This window comes from Tupaia chinensis, unplaced genomic scaffold (assembly GCF_000334495.1).
Source record: "Tupaia chinensis unplaced genomic scaffold, TupChi_1.0 Scaffold144276_1, whole genome shotgun sequence".
NCBI lineage: Eukaryota > Metazoa > Chordata > Mammalia > Scandentia > Tupaiidae > Tupaia > Tupaia belangeri.
The window spans coordinates 1,006,323-1,023,404 of record NW_006204133.1 but is presented as its reverse complement, the minus strand read 5'-3'; the positions used below and the strand labels follow the sequence as shown (position 1 = coordinate 1,023,404).

The window sequence follows — 17,082 nt, the reverse complement described above, 5'->3', positions numbered from 1 at the left end:
CTCTGAGCCTTTGCTGAGGAATAGCTCCCCAGCTGCAGCTTTGAGGGGAAGAGGCCTGGGATGCTGCCCTCCATGTTCTGGCTGGACTTGGGGGGCTCGGGGAGAAAGCTCCCCGGAGAACTTCCTCTTCTCCCAACAGAGGAAAGCATGGCAAGTCGGCGTTTGAGGACAGTGGCACTCTGCCCCCAGGGAGACTAAACGCAAGGCAGCCGTGGGGAGGCAGGCTGTCACTCACCGTTTCGGCTTTCTAGGGCTGATGTTGACCGGGGGGCCAGGAGGCCCCAGCTTCGTGGGGAAGATGTCCACCCACATTTGTACCTTTCCCTAGAGCCAGGACGGATGAACTGGTCAGGGGTGGTTAGCCTCTGTCCCCAGCAGGCTGGCCTCTGGGCCCTGCCCCAGCTTCTGAGGTCTTTGTGTGTTCCAGCACTGAGGGTGAGGGCCGAGGCGACCACCCACCGCTGCCCCAGGAGAACAGAGCAGTGAGGTTGGGGTGTGATGGCTTCGATGGCGTGGTGCCGGGATTTCACCTACGACTGAGGTCTGGAGAGCTAAGGGCAGGCAGCAGGGCCTGCTGGCCGGCCTGTCTGGGCAGGGCTCCAGAATGGGATTGGCTGAGAAGCCCTTAGGAAGGGGGAACAAGGGGGATCAGTCCACATTTCCAGGTCACTGTATGTCCATGACCACACGAAGCGGAAACTTGCCACTGAACACAGAGATCTACGAAGACCTGAAGGTGGCGAGAAGTGAGAGGGCAGAACAAACAAAACTGGAAAACAGGTAAACAGCCGTGGCTCAGATCGACTCTGTTCAAGAAAACCAGTTTGAGGAGAATGGCTTACAAATGCACAGCAGAGGTGCGTGTCTCGAATGTGGTGTCAGCTCGGGGAAGCTGGAGGGTGAGATGAGCCATTATGGTGGCTGCAGGGTGACGATAATTAGGGTGCCTTTGAGGATTTTTATTCCTCTGTTGGGGATTCCTTGGTATGGAGAAAACACAGCCTACAATTAACAGCCAGAACCGAGGTTGTAATGTCTGCACCGTCTGAGTCTGACCTGCGGTGCAGGTCAGACCTCCCCACCCCTCAGGGGAGACTAGGGGCAACGGAGGTGTTGGCTGGTGGGGCTTGTGGTGGCTTCCCACAGTGGAGGGGGTTCAGGGAAAGGAAGCTCCCAGGAGAGCACGGCCTGGGTTTCTCTTATTTATTTTTTTGGAGAGGTTTTTGCTATAGGGTGTGTGTGCTCACCAGAAAGACAGAGACAGAAAATGAGAAATCACCCCCCCCAGGGGGGATGGCCACGCCGCAATCCCTTCTCCATTCTCCTCTCAGGATCTTAGGCACGCATGCACACGCACCCGGCATGAGTTTAAGCCACCGGGTCCAGGACTCGAACCATGGTTGACTACATGGGAGTCCAGTGACATAGCCATTACGCCAGCTGCTGCTCCCTGGCCTGGTTTTCTTTCTTTCTTTTTCTTTCTTTCTTTCTTTCTTTTTTTTTTTTTTTTTTGAAGAGGTTTTTGCTATAGGGCGTGTGCGCTCGCCAGACAGAGAGAGAGACACAGAGAGACAGAAAGCGAGAAATCACCCCTCCGGGGGGATGGCCACGCCTCAATCCCTTCTCCTCCATTCTCTCAGGATCTTGGGCACGCATGCACATGTACCCGGCATGAGCTTAAGCTACTGGGTCCGGGACTTGAACCATGGTTGACTACATGGGAGTTCAGTGACATAGCCATTACGCCAGCTGCTGCTCCCTGGCCTGGTTTTCTTTTCTCTTCTTTTTCTTTTCTCTTTTCTTTTCAAAAGGTTTTTGCTATAGGGTGCGTGTGCTCACCACACAGACAGAGACAGAGAGACGGAAAGCCAGAAATCACCCCCCAGGAGGGATGACCACGCCGCAATCCCTTCTCCTCCATTCTCCTCTCGGGCACACGCGCCCGGCATGAGTTTTAAGCCACCGGGTCCGGGGTGCGAACCACGGTCGACTAAATGGGACATCGCCGTTGCGCTAACTGCTGGTCCCCTGGCCTAGTTTTCTTAAAGGGGCTGTCCAGCTCTGACATCCCCCATTCTAAGTGACGTCTCTGTAGGTCTTGTTTATGGACGTGAGCAGTACATGCTGGCCTTCTGTGCCTGTATCTCCCCAAAGGCTTGGCCTGTTCCTCCCGCTTGTCACGTGGGTGAATGGACACCCTGTCTTCTGACCAGCCCCTTCAATAGGAGGGGGAAGCGGCCCAGCGTCACACCTGGTCGATGCCCGGCTGGCTGTCGCTGTACAGCGTGCGGGTCTCCACGTGCTCAGGTACCAGCCTCTGGGTGTTCAGGATGTACAGGGCAAGACGTTCCTTCTTAGAGCCTAGGCCGTGAATGTTAGGGGTCTTGGGCTCTGGAATGGAGGGCGGTGGAGGCAGGTCAGGGTCCCTCCCGTTTCCCAGGCAGGCCCCCACCCTCCTGATTGTGGACACTGTTGCCTTCCACAGCAGGGAAGGAGAAAAAGATGGGCTGCCTCTAGCTGGGGGAGACCTCTCCTTGTCCCCCCTTCTGCTCTCCATCTGTAGCTCTTCATCCTGGAAGGTTCCAGAGGCCTGGGCCTGTGCCTTCTGGTGGGGGGCTGTGCTTCTCACCAAAGCTTTTCAGCCTGAATGTTCTCCCGTTGTAAAAAACGGAGTCCTCGTCGGCATTGAACACAGGCGGAGGCAGCCCCTTCCGCTTGGCGTAGCGGTCCAGGAGGTAGCTTGGGGGCATCTGGTCCCGCCACTTGAAGGGCCCTGACCTGGGGGATGTGTGAGAGTCTGAGAAGGGACCTGGAGCACCGCTCTGAGCTCCAGGGTGCCCTGGGTGGAGTATGGGTGGAGACGGGCAGATCGGGTCCCCCCCACACCCCCCAGGGCGCTGTGGGTGCACTCCTGCCCTCGCCCTGGCCAGGCCGGCTCTCACTGGCAGTAGGATTTGGAGAGCCCACAGCGAGCCCCAAAGCCAGACAGGAGCCGGTTTTCTAGGTCGATGACTGTCGTGCCGATCTTGTCATCAGGGGAAAGCAGGTCGAAGTCGTAGAGCTGGACCTCTAGGTCCTTCTCCAGGGGGATGTTGCAGGTGAGCTCGAACAGCCTAGGGGGGCGGGGGTTGGAGACGCCGGAGGCTGCGGGCCTGGCTATGCCCGTCGCCCCCTTGCCACCGGGCCCCTGCTAGTCCAGCTCGTTCATTCACGGCGAATGTGGATAGCGGGCTAGGAAAGGCTGCTGTCCGCCTGCAGCCACCCCCGTGGATGACCTTCCATAGGCCCGGGGACGCGCCTTCCCGCAGAGTGACAGAGGGTAAAATGGACCACGCCTCCTTTTGTCTCTGAGGCTGGAAAGGGATGCCAGAGTTCTCTGCCTTCCGGAGCCGACTCCCTGCGTGGTGTGGATGGGAGTGGAGCGGTGGGGTCAGGTGGGCAGGGGCAGCTCACATGCCAAAGACGGGATCCACGGTGTTGGGCTGGTACACGTCCCGGTTGCCGAGCGTCATCTGCCCCAGTTTCAGGACCACGTACGGGTCACACTAGGGGTCAGACGGAAGCCAGGGAAGGTCGGGCAGTGGTCAGCCCAGGAGACCGGGGAGTGAGGCAGGAGGGCTGGAGCCATGGGCAATGGGAGTGTGTCAGGAGCCGGAGCGGGCTCCAGGAGGGTGGGGTTGAGCACAGGTGTGGGGAGCGCCTCCCTGGGCTGGGGGCTGCCCCGTACCAGGCCGTTGTAGTCCTGGGGCTGCAGGTTGATGGCTCGTACCACGTACACCCGCACCAGGCACGACTGAGGGAAGTCCTCTCTGTCAGGCCAAACTGAGAACTGGCGTGGGGGCTTTGCGGCATCCGGGTTCTCAGGAAAAGGGTAGATGCGGAAGAGACCCTGTGGAGAAGGGGGGTATTGTGGGCCCGGCTCCCGTAAAGGAGGTGCCGTGGAGAGAGGGTTGGGTAAGGGTGGCAGGGACTGAGACCAGCACAGGTCAGGTGGGTGTGCTGGCGTCCTCCCCCTTCCAGTGTGAGGGTCGGTCTCCCCTGCGTAGCCTAACCTCCCTGATTCCCAGAACCTTCTCAAGCCTTCCCTGCCCCTTCCTCCAATGAGCAGGGATGCTATTAATCTTTGGGGGACCGAAGGTATGGGGAGATTAGGAGCTGAGCTGGGGTGCACGCATACCTTGAATTCGCCCACCACGGGGCTGTCCAGCCTGGGCTGCTCCTGGTAGAGCTTGAAGGTCTGGCAGAAGTCCTGCAGGCCTTGGAAGGCAGGCACAGCCTCCAGCTCGCAGTCATACACCTGCAGGAGGGTGTGGGGACCCAGGCTAGGGGGCACTGCTCCTGGGATTGGGGGGGCACCAGCCAGGTCTTGCTCCAAACTGTCTGCCCAGACAGCGGCCCCAGGGACAGTACTGGACAGGGATGTTGAGGGACAGCGTGGACACTCCACCACTTCTAGCTCCCAGAGGACTGGAAGTGAGACCTGCTGGTGCCTCCCCAGCTCCTGCCCTCGCAGGGGCCTCAGACCTTTATGGTGTGGTAGTCTCTGTACTTGTACTTCAGGGACTTGTGCTCATCCCCCGTGGCCCAGAACAGCTTGCTCCACCAATCCACCTCGTGCTCGTATTCCTCCTGGCGGAGAACAGGGTTGTTCTGGCCTCCCGGCAGGGGAAGCCCCACCTCCCTGAACTGCCGGGGCTTGCTCCACGCTCCCCAGGGCTGATTCTACATCACCTCGGTTTTGGTGGACTTGTACCAGAACTTTTCGTAGAAGTACCCTAGGAACTGAAATGAGGGGAGCAAGGTGAGGCCAGCAGCCCAGAGCTTGCTCATGCCCCAGTGTCCAAGGAGGGAGAGGAGGTCGAGGCTGGGGCTCGATTCCCCGGCTCCTTGGCCTTCCCACGGGGCTTTCATTTTAATTCTGGGGTTTTCAGACATAGGACTGGGGACGAGAGAGCAATCTCGCACAGTTCTTAGTCTTCACTGCCCAGGCTGGACTCTGGAAGGGGCTCCGAAATGCAGATCCTTCAGCCCTACTCTGACCTATGGAACCAGAATCTGCTCCTTTTTTTTCTTTTTAACAGAGATTTTTGCTATAGAGCATGTTTGCTGGCTGGAAAGAGAGAGAGAAAGCAAGAAATCACACCCCCCCCCATCCCTTCTCCTCCATTCTCCTCTCAGGATTTTGAGCATGCACACACGCGCACCAGTGTGTTTTAAACTACCGTGTCTGGGACTCGAACCGCAGTCAACTATGTGGGTGGGAGTTCAATAAACCATCTGCTGGTCCCCAGAATCTGCTTTCGAGCAGAATGTCTGGAGGATCACTGTACTTTCAGGTTCAAGTGCTGCTCTAAGCAGCAGTTCTGAACCTTAAAAGCACACTGGATCGGGACCAGCAGATGGCGTAATGGTTATGTTGCTGGACTCCCATGTAGTCGAGTGCGGTTTGAGTCCTGGACCTGGTGGCTTAAATTCACCCCAGGCATGTGTGCATGCATGCCCAAGATCCCAAGAGGAGAGTGAAGGAGAAGAGATAGCGGTGTGGACATCACCCCTGGGGAGTGATTTCTCGCTTTCTGTCTCTCTCTGACGAGCACACACACCCTATAACAAAAACCTCTCCAAAAAAATGCAAAAGAAAAAAAAAGTCATTTTTGGGGCAACTGGGATTATTCCTGATGAGAATTGGAACAACTAAACTAGACAAAGGGGGGCTTCAACAACTTCATGGAAAAATGGAGCTGAAATAGCAGTTTATGGCCAGCAGGCGGTGCAGTGGTCAAAGTGCTGGACTCCAACATGGCAGACTGTGGTTCGTGTCCCAGACCCAGCAGCTTGAACCTTACACGGGGCACGTGTGTGTGTGTGTGTGTGCCCAAAATTTCAGGAGAGTGGAGGATAAGGGATTGTGATGTGGCCATTGGCCGGTGGGGGTGATTTCTCGGGGTGATTTCTCACTTTATGTCTCTCAGGGAGCACCCTACAGAAATACCAGTTCATTTTGGTGCAAAAAGTTTTTGAAAATCCATGCATAGTTTTTTCCTAATAAGCATTCTGCGTGAACCTTTTGAAGAGCCCTCATATATCTGATGTTGTTCGTGTTCTTGGTTGTGGTAAGGGTATTGAGGTCATACAGGTGGTTGTCCTTGCTCCTAGTACACACGCGCTTAGGTTTTCATGAGTGAGCTGTTTTAATGATCAACTTACTCACACAGGTCCTCTCCCCAGCCCCCTTAAAAAGTGGTATGTGGGGACCAGTAGTTGGTGTAATGGCTATGTCGCTGGACTCGCATGTGATCAACCACGGTTCGAGTCCCAGACCCGGTGGCTTAAACTCATGCCAGGTGCATGTGTGTGCATGCCCAGGATCTCAAGAGGAGAATGAAGGAGAAGGGATTGCTTCGTGCCGTCCCCCTGGGGGATGACTTCTTGCATTCTGTTTCTCTCTGTCTGTCTCTGTCTTTCTGGTGAGCACATGCGCCCTATAGCAAAAACCCCTCCAAAAAAAAAAAAAAGGAAAGAAAAGAAAACACGCAGCTCACAGGAGCAGGGGCTCGGAAAACCCTCTGCCTGGGTCCTCGCTGCAGCAGTGTAGGTGGATGTGGTCAGTGGCCCGGTCTCTGGAGTTTGTGTGTGTGTGTGTGTGTGTGTTTTAAAGAAAAAGAACTGTTGAGGCCAGCAGGTGGCATAGTGGTTAAGGTGCTGGACTCCCACATGGCCCATGGCAGTTGGAGTCCCAGACTCAGTGGCTTGAAACTCACACCAAGCATGTGCGTGCGTGCCCAAAATCTCGGGAGGGGAATGGAGAAGGATCGCGGTGCAGCTATCCCCAGGTAGGTGACTTCTCACTTTCTCTCTCTGTATCTCTGGTGAGAGCACATGCCCTATAGCAAAAATCTCTCTAAAAGAAAACACAAAAAACTCTTGGGCCAGCAGGTGGTATGGTGTTTAAGGCACTGGATCCTACATGGCCAACTACACTGTTCAAATTCCAGACCTGGTGGCTTGAAAATCATGCCAGGTGCATGTGCATGTATGTCCAAAATCCCAAGAGGAGAATGGAGAAGGGATTGTGGTATGGCCATCCCTCCTACGGGGTGATTTCTTACTTTCTCTCTTTGTCTCTGTCTCTCTCTGGTGAGCATGCATGCTCTATAACAAAACAAAAAACAAAACTCAGGTAATTCTAAATGCTGTCCAGGCTGAGAACCACTGCTTTGGCACCCTCACGTGGGCACAGACATGACACCCTCCCCCCCAAGGGGCAAGGGTTGTTTCTGTAAATAACAGGGGACAGGGCGGGCCCCAAGCCCTCACTCACGTGCTGCCGCTTCTTGATGGACAGCACTGTGTGGAGAGAGTGCACGTGAGCCTCAGGATGGAGGGAGGCCAGGAGGATGCCAGCCCCACCCCGGGCTTGCTGGTGGCAGGGGAAGGGCCATGCCTGGAGGCCGCGGGACCACGTAGTGCTGAGCCCAGGGGTCACAGAAGTAGGGCTGCAGGAAGTCCACCCTGGCCTGGCCCACCACGGTCCTCCGGCCGAAGTACCAGTTGTCCTCCACCTTCAGCACCAGGGGCAGTGCGTAGGCCTCCTCTGTAGGCATGAACTGTAGCCCGGGGACGGGAAGCATGAGGTGCCCGTGGGGAGAGGCCTGCCCCAGGACTCGCCCCAGGGCCTCTTACCACCGTGAAGAAGAGGGTGGGCTCGGGGAAGTTGGGATTGGTCTGGAAGTCCCTGATGGGTTCAGTCCTCAGGGTCTCTTCCCCACACTCCACCAGGAGCTGCGGGGAGCTCGCCACCTTCATGTTCCGGAGGCCCCAGGCCAGGACCTGCTGGAAACAAGAAGGAAGGCCAGGCAGTGGACAAGCAGTTACTCCACGGGATCCCGCCAGAGGGGCCACCCTGGGAATGGTGTGGATGGGGAGCATGCAGGTTTGCACGAAAAAGCCAGAGTGGAGGCTTGCTCAGGCCTCCAAGTCTGGACGGTCCTGTTCTCCGTTCCCACGCAGGAGGTGCCCTCTGCCCACTGCACAGACGCTGTCCTCTGCGGGCCTCCGGTGCCCTTCCTCACGGCCGCCCGTCAGCTCTCACTGGCTCTCAGGTGGGACTCCCCGAGACAGGCTGCCTCTGAGGCCCCAGGAGCAGGGCTGCAGGTCTCTCAGGGCTTCCTTCTGCCATCTAGTTCACCAAAGGACTCCACTGGCAGACACTGGGCACCCCGGGAAAGGCCCAGACCCCCACTCCTGAGGGTCGAGAGCACAGACGGCCAGGTTGCCTGGTCCTGAGGAAGCCGCCAGTCCCCAGAGCAGCTGACCACCTTCTGCTCTTGACCACGTTTGTGGTAGGTCACGTAGTCACCAATGTGGGACCACCACACTACTCTCAGAGAGGTGAGAGGGACCAGCAGTTAGTGTAATGGCTATGTCGCTGGACTCCCATGTAGTCGACCGTGGTTTGAGTCCCAGACCTGGTGGCTTAAACTCATGCCAGGTGCGTGTGCGTGCGTGCCCAACATCCTGAGAGGAGAGTGGAGGAGAAGGGATTGTGGCGTAGCAATACCCCCAGGGGTGATTTCTCGCTTTCTGTCTCTCTGTGTCTGTCTGGCAAGTGCACGCGCCCTATAGCGAAAACCTCTCAAAAAAAAGAGAGAGATGAGAAAGGCCCTGGCATCTGGAGTCGGGCCTCACTTCGTTCGTGGTATTGCCCCTATGGTTGTTTTCTCACTTTCTGTCTCTCTGTGTCTGTCTGGCAAGTGCACGCGCCCTATAGCGAAAACCTCTCAAAAAAAAGAGAGAGATGAGAAAGGCCCTGGCATCTGGAGTCGGGCCTCACTTCTGGCTCTGTCGCCCACTCTCTGCGTCACTGTGCATGGGATGCGATGTCTCGCAGGGCTGCCGTTTCCTCCCCTGCTGCACAAGGACAGTGCGGGACTCCCGCAAGGCTGCGCTCCAACACACAGTGACTGCTTCACGGCGTCACGGCTGCGTCTGCTCCTCATTGCTCCTTGTTCTTCCCCTTCCCCCGCCATCTCCCAGAGAGTGTCTAACTGGGGTCTGAGCTTCAGCTCAGGGAGTCTGGAAGTCTCAGCAGGGAGCCTCAGGCTGCTCTGGCGCTGCTTGCCCGCCTGCCCGCCCCGTCCCCCGCCCCCTGCCTGCGCCCTGGGCACCTCGATGGCCGTCTTCCTCAGTGTGGGCTGGATGCTCTTGGGCAGCGTGCAGATCCCATTCTTCCAGGGGACGCTCAGGATTGGCATGTGCTTCTCTCTCAGCTTCTACAGGGGTGAGGTGGGAGAGCAGGGAGCATGCGGTCCCTCTGCGCTGGCCCTACTGTCCTCACCCTGAATTGAAGCAGGTCCCTCAGAAGGGGCAAGTGAGGAGGCCCCAGCTCCCCAAGGGTAGGAGCTGGCAGGGCAGTTCGGGGCGAGGTCGGCAGGCCAGCACCACCAAGCCCAGAGTTCTGGTTTCTAGGCCCCAGGCCTCTCCAGGGTGTGGCATTGGACCTCGTGGCTGTGGAAACTTACGGCCGGGGCAGGACAAGTTGGGGGGCACTGACCACTGCACTCCCAGCCCTCTCCCAGTACCTCAGTCTCGAGGATCAGCTCACAGGATGCCAAGATCTCGCCCTCTTCCTCCCCCAGCTCTCTGACAAGGGGGTGCCACCTCATGGGGCGCAGGCTCCTGTCTTGGAGATCCAGCCAGACCAGCGGGGGCCACATGCTCCGTCCCCACAAGCTCTCCTTGCCCTGCGGGTTCACAGGTCATGGCAGCCAGGCTGGCAGGGTTCTGGCCCTTGCTGGTTTTGAGGACAGGCTGACAGCCGCCATTCATGTTTGCACAGTGCTCTCTGCACATCGGCCTCGTGGAAGCACTTTCTAGATGTCTTCCCCTGGATATACCCTGCTCAGCACCTCCTCGAGGCAGCCCCTCCCTCCAGCCCAGCCCCGCGGTCCTACCCAGGAGTCCTGCTGCCACAGCTCCAGCACCACGAGCGGCGGGCTGGCCCTGGTGTCCTCGGGGTTCTCGTACAGGAGGAGGTGCTGGAAGATGAGTGTCTGGGCCCAGGTAGGGGCTGCGGAGCTCCCCAGCATTTGGGTGCGCTGGCTGTGGTTCAGGAAAACCACCCGGATGAAGGGCCCTGGGGGGCAGAAGGAGAGGAGAAGATCGCGTCTTCAAGTGGTCAAGTGACGCTGTTCTTGACCCTCTGCTGCAGCACATGGTGGCGCATCTCGGCCATGCTGGAGCCACAGGGAAGATCAGGGTTTGGAGCGCAGGCTGGCTCGCATGACCAGTGCTCGTGCGCCCACGCTGCTGGCTGGCTGGCAAGGCTCGGGGCGGAATGGAGCCTGAGACCCTGTTAAGGGTGCTTGTTCCCATCTCTCTCTCTTTCTCACGGAAGAAAGAAACTTTTTTAAAAAGGGGGCGTGGGGGGATGGCCATGCTGCAATCCCTTCTTCTCCATACTCCTCTAGGGATCTTGAACACGCAGACACGTGTGCCCATCATGTTTTTCTTTTCTTTTTTGTAAAGAATTATTTTATTTAACTTTATTTTATTTATTTATTTTAATTTGACCGAAGAGGGACAGAGAGAGAGAGAAAGTGAGAAAACAAGATGCCGGGTCTGGGACTCAAACCTCAGTTGGCCACGTGAGAGTTCAGCGCCCTTAATCACCATGCCACCTGCCGCCCCCTCCCACCATTTTTTTAAAGAATTATTTAACTTCCCAGCGTGTTTTTCAAGCCACCTGGTCTGGGACTTGAACCTTGCAGTCAGCCATGTGGGATCCAGCTGCTTTAATCACCATCAACTAGCCCTAATTTTTATTTTACTTTATTTTATTTCTGCTGCTGTCGACCTCCTCCCCCAGCCTTCCAGCTAGGACTGCAGGCTTGTGCCACCATGCCTGGCACAAGAGCCTGCTATGTTGCCCAGGCCAGCCTGGACCGTCCTCTCTTGGCTTCCCCAAGTCACAGGGATATGTGACCACGTAGCACCTAGGCTAGCCGGAGATCTGAATCCTGGTTCCCATGTGGTCCCTACAGACCCGTGTCTCAGCAGCACCACCTGAGCTTGGCCCTCGAGTCCACTTAAACCTCCTGCCCTTTCTGGAGAGCAAAAAGAACAAACCTGGGGCTTTCTAGGACTAAGGCCTCTTTCACACGCTAGACAAATACACTTATTTAGATGTGTCTGAGACGTCTTTGGGGGCTTTGAGGCTGCAATTAGGGATTCTCATCATCGCTAGGCATTTGGAAGCAGGAAGGTGGGGTTAGAAGTGGATACTGGGGGCCAGCAGGTGGCATGGTGGTTGAGGCAGCTGCATTCCCACGTGGCTGGCCGTGGTTTGAGTCTTGAACCTGGCAATTTGCTGTCTCACTTTCTTTCTCTCTCTCTGTCTCTGGTCTACTTTGAAAAAAATTAAATAACGACCATGAATAAAATTCAATATTAAAAAAATGTGGATACCAGGGATCTTATCATTTCCCAATAGTCAAAATTGTAGTGGCTAAGTCAACAACTTTCTAGCTGTGTTCTCTCCTGTGACTCAAAGATAGAAGAGGAGAAAAGAAATCAAGACCCTGGGGCCATGCCGGTAGTGCAGCCCTTAGGTGCTCTGCACAGAGAGCCAGATCCCACACGGGCAACCGCGGCCCCGTCCCAGCCCAGATGCTTGGAGAACACCCCAGGCGCAAGTGCAGATGTGCCCCCAACCCTCACTAAATAAAGCAATGGGCATGAAGGGGTTCTGGCACTGCCACGCTCCTCTGGGAGGGCGTTGTTTCTCTCTCTGGCCGATAAAAAAGGAATCAGAAATTAAACTGGTCAACTGATGAATGAAGAGAAGTTAGAAGAGTTATTCTACTAACAAGGACTTCTATTTCGGGATCAGCACATGGCATGATGGTTATGTCACCAGACTCCTATGTAGTCGACCACAGTTCAAGTCCTGGACCCAGCAACTTAAAAGTCATGCTGGGTGCATGTGTGTGTGTGTGCCCCAAATCCCGAGAAGAGAATAGAGAAGAAGGGATTGCAAGCATGGCCATCCCCCTGGGGGGCGATTTCTCACTTTCAGTCTTTGTCTCTCCAGCGAGCACACACACTCTATAGCAAAAATCTCTCTCTGAAAAAGAAAAAAAGACTTTGATTTCATTTCTCCTGTAATTATATGATAAAACACAGTAAAGAAAATTCATGTATTAAAAAACAAAACTGGTGGCACTGTGGTGGTTAGTGTCCCAGAGTCCCTCATGGCCGACTGTGATTCAAGTCCTGGACCTGGAGCCTTGCTCTCTCACTTTCCTTCTCTCTCTCTGGTGAGTGTATGTGCCCCATAGCAAATTAAATATAATAATCATCATAAATAAAAATAAATAATTCTTAAAAAAAATCAGGCCAGCTGGTGGCGTGGTGGTTAAAGTGGCTGGATCCCACATGGGTTTAAGTCCTGGACTAGCGTGCCGCTGGGCGCTTGTGCTAACAAGCCTAAAATTCCAAAAGGAAGAGAGATGGAGGAGATGGGATTGAGCGTGACCATGCCCCACGGGGAGACGCTTCCTCATTTTCTGTCTCTCTGTCTCTCTCTCCAGTGAGTACGCATACCTTTTGGCGAAAAATTTTTAAGAAAGAAAGAAAAGAAAAAGAACAACATACCCAGAATGTGTGTGTGCCTGCCCCAAATCTCACTAGTGCTATACATTTTTCCCCAATGAAAGAGAGCCTGTATATGCACACAGGAGAGAGACGGGGAGAGAGAAAAGCACCCGTGGCAGGTCCTGTCACACTACGATGCTCCCGTCCCAGCCCTCTGGTTCCTCCGGGTATTGGGCATCGCGTGTGTTCTCAGGCAGACCTAGGGACTCGAACCCGTGGTCTCCATTTGCCTCCCTGCCCTGCGGTACTTGTGTTTCTGCTGTGCCACAGCAGCTGGGCCTTCCCCGTCTCCAGACTGCCCTGGGCCACATTACCAGCCCTGGGGGAAGGCTGCTGCCGCCTACCCTGGAACGCCGGGCTCTGGCTGGACGTCAGGTCCCGGGCCTGGTAGATGTAGCAGAAGAGCTGGTAGTAGTGGGGCTCTGGACAGAGAAGCCGCATTCGTCAGCACCCCAGGTCCCCACGGGCTGCCTGGGGCTCCCCGCCCTCAGTTACCAGCCTCTGGGGCCGCCCAAGCAGACCGCCAGTTCGGGGCTCACTGTCGAAGGTGTAGTAGATGAAGGGCATGGGGGGGGGCCGGGTGTCCTCTGGGGCCCGCTTCCAAGATTCCCCGATGGACCGTCGCCACGACTTGCTGTCCTCTTCCTTCTTGGTTTGCTGTTTTAGATCCATAGCCTGCGCCCACACGGTCTCCCCTCAGACTCTGGGGTGCGTCTCTGTCTCCTCTAGCTGAGCTGGCCGCCCTCCTCCCCCGGATGGAGAGGGCCCGCAGCCAGGGCCCCGCATGGGCACCTCTGACTCTGCCCTGCCCAGGCCAGGCCCCAGCTGCTCTGGGAGGTGGGGTGTAGGCAGGAGCCCCCTTGTCCTCTGCGGCTTTACCAGGGATCCCTCCAGGAGGAATATGGGTGCCACGCCCTTGTCCTTGTTGGGGGCCAGCCTGCGGTGCCAGCAGCGGCGACGGAACCGGCTCTGGGGCTGAGGGTCTAGGTGGAACTTGGAGCCGAAGGTGCCGTACTCCCAGCCCTCCTCCTTGGCCAGGTCGGGGCCTTGCTGCCAGGAGGAAAGCAGTCGTGTCCCACTGAAGCCCGAGGTGCCCCACCTGGGGTCAGGCCAGGGCCCCTGCCCACAGCTCTCACCAGCTGCAGGAAGGAGAGGGTCTCCTGCTCCTTGCTCAGCTCCGTGTGGTTCCGGAAGCGCACACGCACCCAGCGCCGCCGGCGGCACGAATGGTAGGTCTTCTCCACTGAGCTCCAGACGTGGGGCAGGCCGGAGGGTGGGATCCCCACTCCGTACTCCCAGCCTGCAGGGACAGGACGGCGGCTCTGGTCCCCAGGAGCCTGCAGGCTGAGGCTCGGGCAGGCCTGAGGGATGGTCCCTAAAGGTGCTAGCTCAGTGGGCAGGGCTCTCCCTGGTACGGGCCTCTCTGGCCCTGAGGTGCGGAAAGGTCACATTGTGTCCCCTGGGTCCAGCTGCCCATTCTACAGATGAGGAGTGAGGCTCAGAGACGCCCTATGACTCCCACAAGTCCACACAGCCTGCAGGCAGTAAAGATTGAGAACAGGTCGGAACACCTGGGCTCAAGGTGTTCCGACCTGCAGCCCATTGCTCCTGCTCTGCTGCAACCCTGGGAGGGTTCAGGCTCCGCAGCTGGAGCAGCACTCACAGGCGCTGAGCCTCGCTCTGGGCCAGGCCTCAGGAGGGACAATGTCTATGTTGTCTCAATGAGGATCTGAATCTATGGAGAGGGGGAGAGCTCTCTGGGGCCTGGGGGTCCCCCAGGCTCATCCCACCCCACAGCGTGGCTGCTGTGAAACTATCGGAAGTGCCAGCACCCCTGCCTGCTGGAGCGGCCCCTGGCAGCTGCAGTGTGTACAGGCCCTCGGCCCTCGGCCCTGACCAGAGAACTGACCCTCACTGTCCACCGCGTGGTTCAGCTCTGCGATCCAGTTCTTCTTAAAGTGCCAGCCTTGGGGGCACTTCACATTCTCCCGGGCCTCCACAGGCTCCCCGTTCTGTGGGTGGGCAGAGAGGGCGTGAGGGGTGCGTGAGCTAGAAGGCGGCACCTTTCCTCGCTCTTCCCAGCGCCTGCTTCCATGCCTGCAGCGCCTCCTTCCATGCCTGCAGTGGCCTCCGCCCCGGACCGGACAGCGCTTGCTGTGTCGGAAACCACCTGAACGTTCATTTGCATGCTTTCTATTTTCTTAAGAATTATTTAATTTTTATTATCATCATTGTTTAATTTGACCAGAGAGGGAGAGGGAAATGAGAAAGCAAGCCACCAGGGTGTTGGCCCTGGGTCTGCCTGAGAACACAAGGACACCCAGGATCCTCGAGCCAGAGGACGGGAGCGCTGTGGTGTGACAGGAACCTGTCATGGAGCCTTCCTCTCTCCCCATCTCTCTCTCGTGTGCACGTACGAGCTCTCTATCATTGGGTGAGATTTGGGGCAGGCATGCACACATTCTGGGTATGTTGTTCTTTTTATTTTCTTTCTTCCTTTCTTTTTAAAAAATCTTTTGCCAAAAGGCATTGTGTATTCACAGGAGAGAGAGAAAAAGCAAGACAAAGTGAGAACTCACCCCCTGGGGGGTTGGCCATACCACAATCCCTTCTCCATTCTCTTCTCAGGATTTTGGGCACGCACACACACACGCCTGGCGCGAGCTTCAAGCCACCAGGTCCGGGACTCGAACAATAGTTAGCTATGTGGGAGTCCAATGATGTAACTTTTACGCCATCAGCTGGTCTCTACCTGATGTGTTTCTTAAGCCGCTGGGTCCAGGGCTCACGTATGGTCAGCCACATGGGAGCAGAGTTGTTTCTGATGGTCTTAATTAAGGTGTCTCTGGAATCAACCCCACCCCTTGCAGGGAGAGGGCCTGAGGGCTGCCGCAGGGCTCAGACCTTTCCACCACAACGCCCCCACTTCCGGGCTGCCACCTCCCCTGCTCACCACGTCTGTGTTGGGGGTGGCGGCGGGCACCCAGGCGCCTGCAGCGTTGCGGACCTGGTTCTCGTACACCTCCTCCAGCACTTGGCTCTTGTTGATGTCCGTGTCCAGGAGGAGTCTGGGGGCAGCGAGACCCCACGTTCCCAGACCTCTCCCTGAACTTGCAGGCCCCTGGCTTGTCCTCTACTGGCCAGGCGCCCCTCCCTGGCATCCCCACGTGCTCTGAGCAAGGCAGGACCTGGAGTGCAGGGCAGGTGGCGGGGCCGTCTGTTGTGTGTGCCCCAGCCCACAGGCTCAGTGGCCATCCCTCCGGTTGTGTAGACTGGCCCTCCCGTGTGAAGAGAAGTGTCAGCTTCCCTGGGCATCCCTAGGCACAGGGCTTCGGGGCCTGCCCCCAGTCTTACCTCCTCTGGGGCTCCACTCTCCAGCTGTCCTGCCAGTGCCATCCCACGGGCACCTTGAAATCTGTTTTGGGGACAGACTTTTGCCCCGTGACGTCCGAGAAGTTGGGGCAGCGATACAGCCCCTGCTGTCCCCACTGGTCTTTATACTTGGCCTGATTCTCGTACTGGGGGAGGGGAGGCCGTCAGTGCCTGCCACTTCCTCCAACATCGGGCCCCACTCTGGGCTGCTGGCACATTCTAGAAGTGTGGTCACCAGGCGAGAAAGGGCCGCATCTCCACGCACAGTAGGGAGACCCGGGCTCAGAGGCCAGCCCTGCCCCGGCGGCTCAGCTATCAGAGTGGGGCGCCGCTCCCGTCAGCACCGGCCTGGCCCTGCAGCTCCCCTTGCTTTACCTATGCTGCCTCATCCTTATCTCCTGCTGGGCACGTGGCCCTCTGTCCCCACTCCGTCTCTGTGTCCCTCAGCCCTGTGTCAGTCCTGCTTAGACATATGACAATCTACCTAGCCACACGCACAACTTAGAAACCATAAAGATTTTTTTTTTAATTGCAAAGGGCTTGTGTGCTTGCCAGAGAGGGACAGGGAGAGAGGGAGAGCGAGGGAGAAAGCGCGGTCATGCTGCACTCCCTGCTCCGACTCCCGTCACACACGCACATATGGAGTGTTTTTCAAGCATCTGAGGCCAGATTTGAACAGTTGTCTCGTCCTTGTGGGATCTGGTTCCCTTAGCCACTAGGCTACAGGGCTGGTCCAAAAAACTGTATTTGCATTCAATAAATTTAAAAGCTTGACCTGCAAACCTATTTCTCCCTGCTGTCAGGGTCGGCTCCTGAGCCATGTCCTCCCTCAGGGGGCAAAGGTCATCTCCCTCCTTGGATTCTCTGGCCTGCCGCTCACCCACTCCCTGAGCACACACCCCATAGTCTGCTCCTCTGACCACTCCAGACTCCTGCCCTGGGGTCTGCAGGGTCCCAGGCTGCCATGTTGGTGACAACTGGGGCCCCTGCAGGGGGCCTTATGGCCTCATGTGCATGGACTGACTGCGAAAAAGCTCCCCATAAACCTTCATCAGG

General features: G+C 56.9%; 1 protein-coding gene across 1 annotated transcript in view; it reads right to left on the bottom strand.

The window, feature by feature from the left end:
* FER1L5 (fer-1 like family member 5) overlaps window positions 1–17,082 on the bottom strand; it is a 71,411-nt gene that overhangs the window by 2,152 nt on the left and 52,177 nt on the right. Inside the window, exons 25-46 of the mRNA XM_006166563.3 lie at window positions 16,009–16,172; window positions 15,608–15,722; window positions 14,564–14,666; window positions 13,791–13,954; window positions 13,534–13,704; window positions 13,194–13,329; window positions 12,999–13,076; window positions 9,954–10,135; window positions 9,582–9,743; window positions 9,168–9,272; window positions 7,684–7,830; window positions 7,445–7,607; window positions 7,322–7,347; window positions 4,732–4,782; window positions 4,525–4,629; window positions 4,178–4,297; window positions 3,728–3,889; window positions 3,454–3,545; window positions 2,943–3,113; window positions 2,630–2,778; window positions 2,252–2,391; window positions 236–324 (exon numbers count right to left, since the gene is read on the bottom strand). Coding sequence (XP_006166625.1) covers window positions 236–324; window positions 2,252–2,391; window positions 2,630–2,778; window positions 2,943–3,113; window positions 3,454–3,545; window positions 3,728–3,889; window positions 4,178–4,297; window positions 4,525–4,629; window positions 4,732–4,782; window positions 7,322–7,347; window positions 7,445–7,607; window positions 7,684–7,830; window positions 9,168–9,272; window positions 9,582–9,743; window positions 9,954–10,135; window positions 12,999–13,076; window positions 13,194–13,329; window positions 13,534–13,704; window positions 13,791–13,954; window positions 14,564–14,666; window positions 15,608–15,722; window positions 16,009–16,172 — 2,795 coding nt within the window. The remainder of the gene's footprint in view (window positions 1–235; window positions 325–2,251; window positions 2,392–2,629; window positions 2,779–2,942; window positions 3,114–3,453; window positions 3,546–3,727; window positions 3,890–4,177; window positions 4,298–4,524; window positions 4,630–4,731; window positions 4,783–7,321; window positions 7,348–7,444; window positions 7,608–7,683; window positions 7,831–9,167; window positions 9,273–9,581; window positions 9,744–9,953; window positions 10,136–12,998; window positions 13,077–13,193; window positions 13,330–13,533; window positions 13,705–13,790; window positions 13,955–14,563; window positions 14,667–15,607; window positions 15,723–16,008; window positions 16,173–17,082) is intronic.